General features: G+C 44.4%; 1 protein-coding gene across 1 annotated transcript in view; it reads left to right on the top strand.

Moving 5' to 3' along the window:
• Positions 1–9673, top strand: part of LOC310792265 (lysozyme g-like) — a gene marked incomplete at its 3' end in the record, with an annotated part of 13570 nt that extends 3897 nt beyond the window's left edge. Inside the window, exons 4-8 of the mRNA XM_083653987.1 lie at positions 1419–1569; positions 2930–3070; positions 6159–6206; positions 7880–8041; positions 9561–9673. Coding sequence (XP_083510113.1) covers positions 1419–1569; positions 2930–3070; positions 6159–6206; positions 7880–8041; positions 9561–9673 — 615 coding nt within the window. The remainder of the gene's footprint in view (positions 1–1418; positions 1570–2929; positions 3071–6158; positions 6207–7879; positions 8042–9560) is intronic.
• Positions 9674–9927: the final 254 nt, after the last annotated feature.

Genomic DNA, 9927 nt, shown 5'->3' with positions numbered 1-9927 from the left:
TCCCCAACCTCACGGGAGCATATTGTAATGATTTATACAGAAACGGAAGTGTTTAAAAATTATATCATTGTTTGGGTAGACCTCCCTGTTTTTAAGTTAAAACAGCCCCAAAATATGGTGGGGATGCAATACTCGGTGGGGGTGCGTAACCCGGCAGAACAACGGGTGCAGGCGCAAATTGGAGGCGTGCCAAGTCATTTGTGCACAGCACAAAGGGGATTTGGGCGGTGTTAACCACCAGAATTATTCACAGGTGTTCCCTGGCAATGCCTGGGCGTTACATCAATCAAACCAATCCGATTCCCGTCTCGCAGTCCCTCTGATACAGTTTGCGTGAGGCATATGCTGTAATTCTCCCCATGCGTAATTTGGATAGGCCTATCTCCATTGACTATTGATCCCTATATCACAACAACACCATCACATCATAGACCTGTTAAAAACATCTGTGATTTGATGCAATTTGGGTTCTTTTGTTCACTGGAAAATAGAAATGTGTTTGCAGCGGGAAACGGGGGAGACAAGATGGGAGGATTTAGAGTGGACTCAATTAAAACTTGGTGAAACAGTGAGAGCTGCCGAGGACAGAGAGAGATGGAGAGAGCTTGTCGACAAATCGTCTGTTTATTTATTTTTATTTAGCCTTTATTTAAACAGGTAAATCACATTGAGACCGAGGTCTCATTCACAAGTGCAACCTGTGTCTGTGGTGCCCCAACGACGTGAAGGTGTCCAACTTTTCTCAATTAATTTGCCATTAACCCCTCTTTGCGATTTGAAAAAAGTTTCTCAGTGAATAATCTGCTGGTTACCCAATTTTAGCAGCAGAATTTGATGTCCTGGCGTTGCACGTCCGTGCGTAATGACGTATCCAAAAGGCATCCCACTGCGTTGCGCAGCGCGGAGAATAATGGTGCGTTCACAGTGCTCTTAGTGCAAAGTAATTGCGCGCATGCTGACGATATGGAGAATGCCATCTGTGTCCGCGCATTTTGTGTGGACACGCCTGGTTAGATCATTATAATCATTATAACGGGCGTAGAGGTAATAGCGCAGCAGGGGGAAGACAAATGTGCTTGTGCACGCCCCCAATCTGCATTGCGTGCGGCGTTGAACGAGTGCAAAACAAGCGCAAACGCTAAATTACCGCTTTTACGACGATAGGGCCCCTGGATGTTAGCACGGTTCTGTGTAAAAGGCAATGGGATGTTTGTATGGGGATTTTGGTTAAATGCTTGAAATAAGGTCTGTGGTTAACAAAGGTTTATGAAAAGGCAAATTTTGTGTTCAGCAAGATAATCTTCACAAATGAGGATCACTTTTATGATTTGGAATTCCCATAGAAAAATCCCATTGTCTTTTACACGCAAGAGTCAGAAGTGTTGTGGAATCAACCTGTGGGGATTTTGTTTCCATAGGTTGATGTGAATCCAGGCGGAGGTGGACACACTCCAATGGGCTCATGGGACAGTGAGGAGCACCTCAGCCAAGCCACCGAAATCTTGATTGTTATGATCAAAAGGATCCAGAAGAAGTTTCCTTCTTGGACTAAGGAGATGCAACTGAAAGGTTTGTTTTGCTGAATCTTTAAGACTTTCCAGACCACGTTGTGTTTCATTCTAAGGGCGGGGCTGTGTCGACAGGAAGTGTTACCTTCAGATCAGAGTGCTTTGGAGATCTTGTCCTTAAGGCAGGCGTCCCCAACTACTTTTCACCAAGGGCCACATTTTGCTGAGTGCCGAGGGCTGGGGGCCGAACGGAAAACTGAAGAATTTGGGGCATTTGAAGCCAGATTTAGAGGAATAACTCAAAAATTAACAGTTGTGATGTCATTATTCAGTCTTAACCACCAACCAATATTTGATCCTTTTCTCACTCACTCCTATGTCACCCTGCAGGGCTTGAGATTTAACTATTTTTACCACCTGCCAATATGGCTGCTAGATTTTAAGGTTACAGCCATTTAGATTCACTACCCATGAGAGTTCTTATGCTGATACACTACATTACTGCATGCTGCAGATCTCTCTCTGGGTCTGGGACACTTTCCCTCAGCCGGCTGGTTATGGGGGGGTCCGTTCACTTGGCCAGTGATATGCCAGTGATGACGTCCTCCCCAATCAGTAACGACTTTGCGATCAGACGACATGAGAAGGGAGGCGCAGCCCATTTTTCGAACCACTCTCTCATCGGTGCTACGAGCTGTCACTCATTCAATTTCAACCCGCCTTCAAAAACCAGCAGTGGCTGTGAAGTGGAACAGACTCATTTATGTAGTATGCGGAGCACAGCGATTCAACATAATATTTGAGTCTGGGGAGAGACTACCAGAATTAGAATTTCCACTAGCCAAAATGTTTTTCTTGAAATAAACCAGAATATGAGTGGGTTAATTTAAGCATAAGTATCAGTAAGTGGCCTGGGATTCTCAAAGCCTGTGTTGAGGGTCACACAAGAACAAAAATGCACTCTTGAAGCTAAATAAATCCAAAACCGAGTTCATTAAATTGTTACTTCAAACCTCAATGTAGAACAGGCATTTCTTACACATGACATTACTTTTAGCCTTTTAGTCATCAAGATTATTAAAAAATTGTCCATATTCCAGACTGAACCTTTTTGCAATACCTTTTTCACGGGGGCCATTTTGTTGTTGAAAAGGCAGAATAAACACAGGTGCAAGCAAAACACTAATGAGGGTTTCCACATTCCAATCATGGAAGTTTGAAACCCTCATTAGTGTTTTGCTTGCACCTGTGTTAACTCTGCGTTTTCGACACAAAATGGCCCTGTGAGAAGGGTCTATTCCAGCGCGGGCCACACAGGGGGTGCTCACGGGCCGCTATTTGGCTAACCTTGCCCTAAGGCATTCAAGGTGCTAAATTGCGCTGTTGTGAAAATGTTGTCTATTTCGTACTTGTCTCTGCAGGTGGCATAGCAGCCTACAACATGGGAGAGGATAATGTCCTGTCCTATGATAAAGTGGATGCCAACACCACAGGTGGAGACTATTCCAACGACGTTGTTGCCAGAGCTCAGTGGTACAAAGCTACCTGGAAAGAGAAAAAGAGTGAGCTATGCCTACACCCCTCACGGCAGGGCTCCATGTCATTGTTCCGACACCTCTGTAGTCCGAAATTTTTTCCCACTGGCTGCCCCCCTGCAGGCCACGGAGCTGGCCCAGCTGGACATAGAGCTTCCATGCCTACATTTGACCGATATCCAAACCATAACCCCAACCAAGTGGCTAGCTACCAGTACCTAACCCCAACCACCAGGGGACCACATTGCTTAACGCCAACCCTATATACCCTGGTCGTTGACAAATAACGCGAAAGGGGTAGGTACCCTTCCGGACTATTGAGATGTCGGATTAATGATCCCTACCCTATTAAAGAAACGATTATTTTTTACATGTGTATGTAGCCTATATATGAACAAAACTTCTAATTACAGTAAGCGCACGCTTTGGGACATAATAGCACCATGGGGATAGTCCGTGCGTAACGGCAGCCCTTTGATGTGTTTCAAATGGAATTTCGTTTTGTTCATCGTATATTGAATCCAAACTAGTTCATCCTTGTTTCTTTTTTCCACTTGCCCAGAATTGCCTTCCCCAGCCCAGATGGATTATTTTCACTGTCATTTGTAGCATTGTGCTTTAGGAAACTATTGGCCTGCTTGTCATGTATCAAAGTCTGCCTTTCTTATCTCTACTTCCCCTTTTGTCCTATGTCTCAGTAAAAGCACACCCTGCACTCAGCGTGTTGGAAGCTGCGTCTCCGTCACAGACGTGACGCTGTGGCTTGGGTGATTGACACCATCACACATGTGAATAAACACGCCTATATGGAGGTTTGCACCGAGATGACACCAAGCGCAGCGGGCCGACAAGCCCACAATTAGGGCTTTGCACGGCGCTATTCGGGCGCAAAACGGCCGCTAACGCAAAATGACAGCCTTCTTTGCGATGATAGAGCCCTCAGTCTCCAGTCTGGCTGTACGAGAGTGTACATTCTCCAAAGTTCTCTCCCTCTGTGATTTTCCAAGGCAGGGTATGTCCAGCGAATGGGGCCGCACCAGGCTGAAATGTATGTCCTCGACCCAAGTCTCTGTATTACATTAACATCGTCAAAACGCGGAATATGTGGGTGACATTTCCAACCTATGTGCAAAGTTTTGTTACTGTGGGCCTTAGGGTTTCTGACGTGTATACAGTTTTACGGAAGAAGGAAAGGAATAAGAAAAATAAGAAGAAGAAGAATAGGAATAATAAATATAAGGGGCTGGAAACCCCTAAAAGAGGTGGGGTAGAGAAATTGTTAGACAAAATAAAAGTGTATGCCATCAAAATACACTTCAATACTGACATCTTCAGTAGTGTGATTTTCCACTGGCGGTTGGACGGTGTCAAGAGGCTCTGTGTCTCGCTCTACATGTCCACCCTTTACTCCATCTTTGAGTTGTTTATAGTTGATTACTATAGATAACATTATAGTATATTAGATAACATTATAGTTGATTAGATAACATTATAGTTTATTAGATAACAATAACATTATAGTTTAGTAGCTGCGACCAGAAGCTCTATGAGTCACTCTGTTGGTTGGTTGGTCGGTCCACCCTTTTGGATCATCGCTGCTCATATAAAAACGGGTGAAGAAAGAGATCAAGTCATTTGGTAGTACAGCGTCAGTGGTAGTACCCATGTCATTCTTATTCATTTATAAATAATACAAATAAAAATATATTTTTTCCCCTGCGTCGCCTCAAGAGATCCAATATCCCAAAACAAGACCTTGTGGCTGCCTATACAAGATATCTGAGACCTTGCCTAGCATATGCCACCAAGCCCAAATACAAGACCTGCAATGGGTTCAGAAACGTGCATGCCACATTATTCTCAGCCGAGAGTATGACGGCTACCAAAAAGCCTTATGCACCCTCTCACTCATGTTCTCAACAGGACAGAAGGATTGAGATATGCACTGACTCTCACTCATGTTCTCTACAGGACAGAAGGATTGAGATATGCACTGACTCTCCCTCAGTTCTCTACAGGACAGAAGGATTGAGATATGCACTGACTCTCCCTCAGTTCTCTACAGGACAGAAGGATTGAGATATGCACTGACTCTCCCTCAGTTCAGTTTCCTTGCTCCCGCCTACCAGGGCTGAGGTACCGGGAAGGCAGACGAGGAACCAAAACAAACTTTCAATTCCATCAGTGCGAACTGAGCCATATAAAAGATCCCTGATCCCATTCCACACTAACCTGACGCTGCCAGATGGACGGTTTAGCTCCACATTACGTTTCACTAAACCAGTCAATCTGGGAATGCAGTAACCCGACCCGCTGACGGAGGCGGGCACTTTTTCCAAGCTACTTGGCAGGTGATTGGATGACCCATCTGTCTATCACCGCTGGTGCGTGTTAACTTCAACCAATCAGATCGCCTGTGCCTGTGCCTGTGCCTGATCTCCGTGGTATTTATTGATTGAGTCCTCACCGTCCTCATCGTCGTAAAGTCACCTTCGAAGCATGAAGTTAGATTATAACGAACTAGTTGTGTGGCTTAGCCTTCCCAAATGTTGAGGGTCATTTTTTAGAATTTAATACATAGAATTGGGAACGTTACATTCAATTTCATCCAGACTGCCTGTCACTTCCGCGGCGGCAGCCATGTTGACGAGTGAAAAGAACTACAAAGACCATGTACCCACTACTTGCCCAGACGAGCCTGAGCCCGCCTAAGGCTGCCGCTGATTTGTCGAGCCGACATGGTTTGGCCAATCATCTTAACTGCCTGTGCATGAGATCTCGTTTGATCTCACAAGGTTATCCATCTTGCAAGCAAGGTTAATTCCACACATCCCTCATCAACAATTGTGAGTGAAAATGGACCGACTCACTACAGGCTCCTCTTTTAAACAGATTTAAAATTAATTTGAACCATTGTCTTAAAATCATGAATTGTTTGACTGCTTATTTATCTTGACACTTAATATGCCTTTATTGCTTATTTGATTATTTATCTAGACTCTTAAGATGTGTTTATTGCTTCTTACAGTCGTTCATTATTGTAATGCCCATGAATTTCAGTGTCCATGTGGGTAATAATAAAACATGAACTTTCATATTTTCTCTTTTTTTGCAGCAGGGATTAATCTTGCTGCTGTAGGAGTAGGAGCTGTCCTTGGAGGAGGTGAGATAACCGATGCCATAACAACAAACCTTAGAGAACCACTGAATCCCAACTCGAGAGATGTAGCTGACCCTGACCTCCACCTCTGTGTGGAGGCTGTAGCTGTCCCTGACCTCCGACCTCTGTGTGGAGGCTGTAGCTGACCTTGGTGGTCAAAGGTTCAAGGTCACTGTGACCTCACAAATGTCATTCCCCATTTGTTCCAATTTGGCTCAGACATCGACTTGCACGCAAGGATGAACTGACATTTGGGTGATCAAAGGTCAAGGTCACTGTGACCTCTCAAACGCCATTTTCAAGCTTGTTAACGCGATATCTCAGAACCATCTTGACGGAATTTCTTCGAATTTGCCTCAAACGTCCACTTGGACTCAAGGATGAACTATTACATTGCGGTGGTCAATGAACTATTACATTGCGGTGGTCAAAGGTCAAGGTCACTGTGACCTCATGAACACCATTTGCACGCTCGGTAACGCCATATCTCAGTAACACCTTGACGGAATTACTTCACATTTGGCTCAAACGTCAAAGTCTGGACAGACATGGATGTTGACTGCTCACTTTTTGGTGGAGGCCTATATGCTGTCGTCCTAGTTTTTTTTTTAACTTTGTGAGTGAATTCATATGGATACTTACATCTTAAATTATGCACTATTGTGAATAAACTAGGTATGTCACGATACTAGAATTTCCAACTTTGATATCGATACCCAGGAAAATATCGATACTCAATACCATTTTCGATACCATGGGAGGTAAATGACAACACACCGAGGCATGAAAATAAGCAAAGACATATACGGATGGACAGACACACGTTTCTCCATAATCTTTATTCCGATAAAACTAATTTTAACTAACTAACATTTTGCACTTCCACAGCAGATTACCCTGCTCCAGTCATCAGCCTATATACTAAACAGATTACCCTGCTCCAATCATCAGCCTATAAACTTTTAGTTTGTTAAAGCAACAGATACCGTTGTTGGGAAGAGGTCTCCTTCGACCTTCTCCTAGAATCCGTATTGACCACCCGCTGCTTATAACGCGAATATGATACCCCGAACCCTAGCAGGCTTTCTTCATGTTGGTAAGCAGAGGGACTCTGCTCGTTGGATATAGCCTACCGCTGGCTTGACGCATGGATGTTGACATGCGTTGACCCAGAGGTCCTGCAAGCGCCCTCATCCTCGTCCTGTGAGTTCTCGTTTGCCGATTGGTACTTTGGACAATACGATAAGCACGAATAAGCACCTGACAGGGAACCTTTCTAACAACTGTAGCAGATAGATGGACAGTATTGTATCCATTTCGATGTTTTTTTTATTGATTTATCAATACTATCGACACCTTTTGTAAATGAGTATTGTATCTGTTTCAATTTTTTTAGTATTGACACTTATCAATACTATCAATACTTTTGATGAACTAAAATTTAGTTGGCTGGTTAGAATACTCGCAGTGGCTGATGGGGGAAAAGGTCTGCTCTCTCAGCCATTTTGGCAAGTAACTAACCATCATGTGCACCTATTCTACATGTGTTTGGCTGGTAATATTGTGAACGTGATTTTTTTTTTTGGGATGTAGGCCTTCCAGGCAAAACATGTACTTTCTTAACCTGGTAGGATACAGTTGCCTGGGATTTGACTGTCTCTCTCTGTCCTTGTCAGTTGGTTTGGTGGTGGCAGCTCCGTTCGTCCTGGCTGGCGTTGGGTTCGGCACTGCTGGCATTGCTGCTGGCTCATATGCTGCGGGCATGATGTCATCGGCAGCCATAGCCAATGGGGGAGGAGTGGCAGTGGGGAGCCTGGTGGCAGTTCTTCAGTCTGCAGGTAGGTGACGCTGGAGTCTAACTGGTACTGCCGAAATAGGCCACGCTTGGTGAATGTCCATCACTCAAGCCGGTCTCAACTCCTAACCGCCTAAAAAAGCACTCGCCTACCCGGGTTCAATAGAGAGCCAAAGTGACTGCCTACTTCCTCAGGGATGTATTACCAAACGGGCCTACCGGGCCCAGGGGCCCAAGAGCTCAGGGGGCCCATAACCCAGAGCCTCTTCGCAGGGCCACCGCATATCTTGCCCGGCCCTGGGATGAAATGATCCCTTAGGTCAGTGGTTCTGAAACGTATTCATGTCAAGAACCCCTAAACTGACACAAATTACACCACGGAACCCCATTTGATAAGATTCTGTCCCAGGCCTTAGATGTTTGATTACAGAAAGTGTATGATACCCATGACCATAATAGTCATACATTCTGTCATTGTGTTACTTATGGATGGAATTATAGTGAAAATAATGGATTTGCCATTTTGCCGGGGGCCCCTGCAACCCCCTCAAGGACCCCTCGGGGTCCCCGTACCACACTTTGAGAACGACTACCTTAGGGACCCAACCCTGACAGATGTTAAGTTTATGGACAATTAGGGGGTTATTGTGTAATTTGAGACAGGGTCCAAAATTAACTCCAGCCATCAGCCAAATGCTGGTAAATTATTACAAGTGGTATCCTTCCCTCACCAGCCAAAAACACAAAAACAAAGCTTATCTATTGAGTAGCTGGTAACATTTGAACATTCGCTATCCATTTGGCTGTTGGACAAAAAAGTAAATGTTGGCGCCTGTATTGATGTACAGGTGCATTTATTTCTTGTTATTGTTCCGTTGGCTGTGCTGTAAATCCTGTTGAGATGCAGGTGAATGTATGTCTTAGAATTATGCTGGCCTTAATTGTGAGTATGTGCGCTGTGAGGGGGGGGGGGTGCATGTCATGTCATAATCTGCCTATGAGTCATGACTTCCTGCTTCAGCTACGAACCAGCCACGGGAAAAATAATGAATGGTGGTGAACGCAGAGACATGATACTTTTTTTATCCAGTTTGAATTGTGCCACGAAGTCCACATGTAATTTTTATCAATTTAAAAGACAACTTTTCATCTCAAGAAAGTCGACCCTGACGAAACATAAGTTTACTTTTGTATGAAAATGCTCAATCAACTACAGTAGTACTGCATAATATACGTCACACAACCACCAACAGTTTTACGACAAACTGTGACTTTCTTGACTTGCAATGTTATCTTTTAAATTGATAAACATCATATGTGTACCTCATGACACAATTCAAATGGGATAAAAAACAATTATTGTCTCTTGCCGCTCACCGCCATTCATATTTTTTCGTGGCTGGTTTGTATAGGGCCCGACCGGAAGGGGAGGGACTTTGGCTCTCTATTCCCGACAGCGGTACTTCCGGCTTGGTCAGATGTTGCTACTGATGTTATCATCTGGTTTGTCCCTCAGGAGCGGTGGGGCTGGGGCTGATGTTTTCATCTGGTTTGTCCCTCAGGAGCGGTGGGGCTGGGGACTGGGGCCGCGGCTTTGGTGGCGGGGACAGGAGCTGTCGTAGGAGGAACGATTGGCTCGATTGGCTCCAGCCTGAGCTCCAATGATGACAACTGATTTAGAACACTAGCAGCTACAGCTAACACCCTTAAAAAGGATGTGTTCTTCAGCCACTCCAGTTTGAGAATAAAGCACTTTTTCCCAAATTTCCAAATGGGTTGTTCTCCACCTTATTCATTTTATTTTTAAGTTTACCCAAAAATGTACCAACTTTCAAACATAAAAAATTAAAACTCAAACAAAAACTATTTTCACTTGTTTTTCCTCCTAGAATGTTTATCTTCCTCTCCTTCCCTCTCCCCCCCCATGTC

This window comes from Poromitra crassiceps (genome assembly GCF_964638095.1).
Source record: "Poromitra crassiceps genome assembly, chromosome: 17".
Lineage (NCBI taxonomy): Eukaryota > Metazoa > Chordata > Actinopteri > Beryciformes > Melamphaidae > Poromitra > Poromitra crassiceps.
The sequence above is the reverse complement of the archived record's forward strand: the minus strand, read 5'-3'. Positions and strand labels throughout refer to the sequence as shown.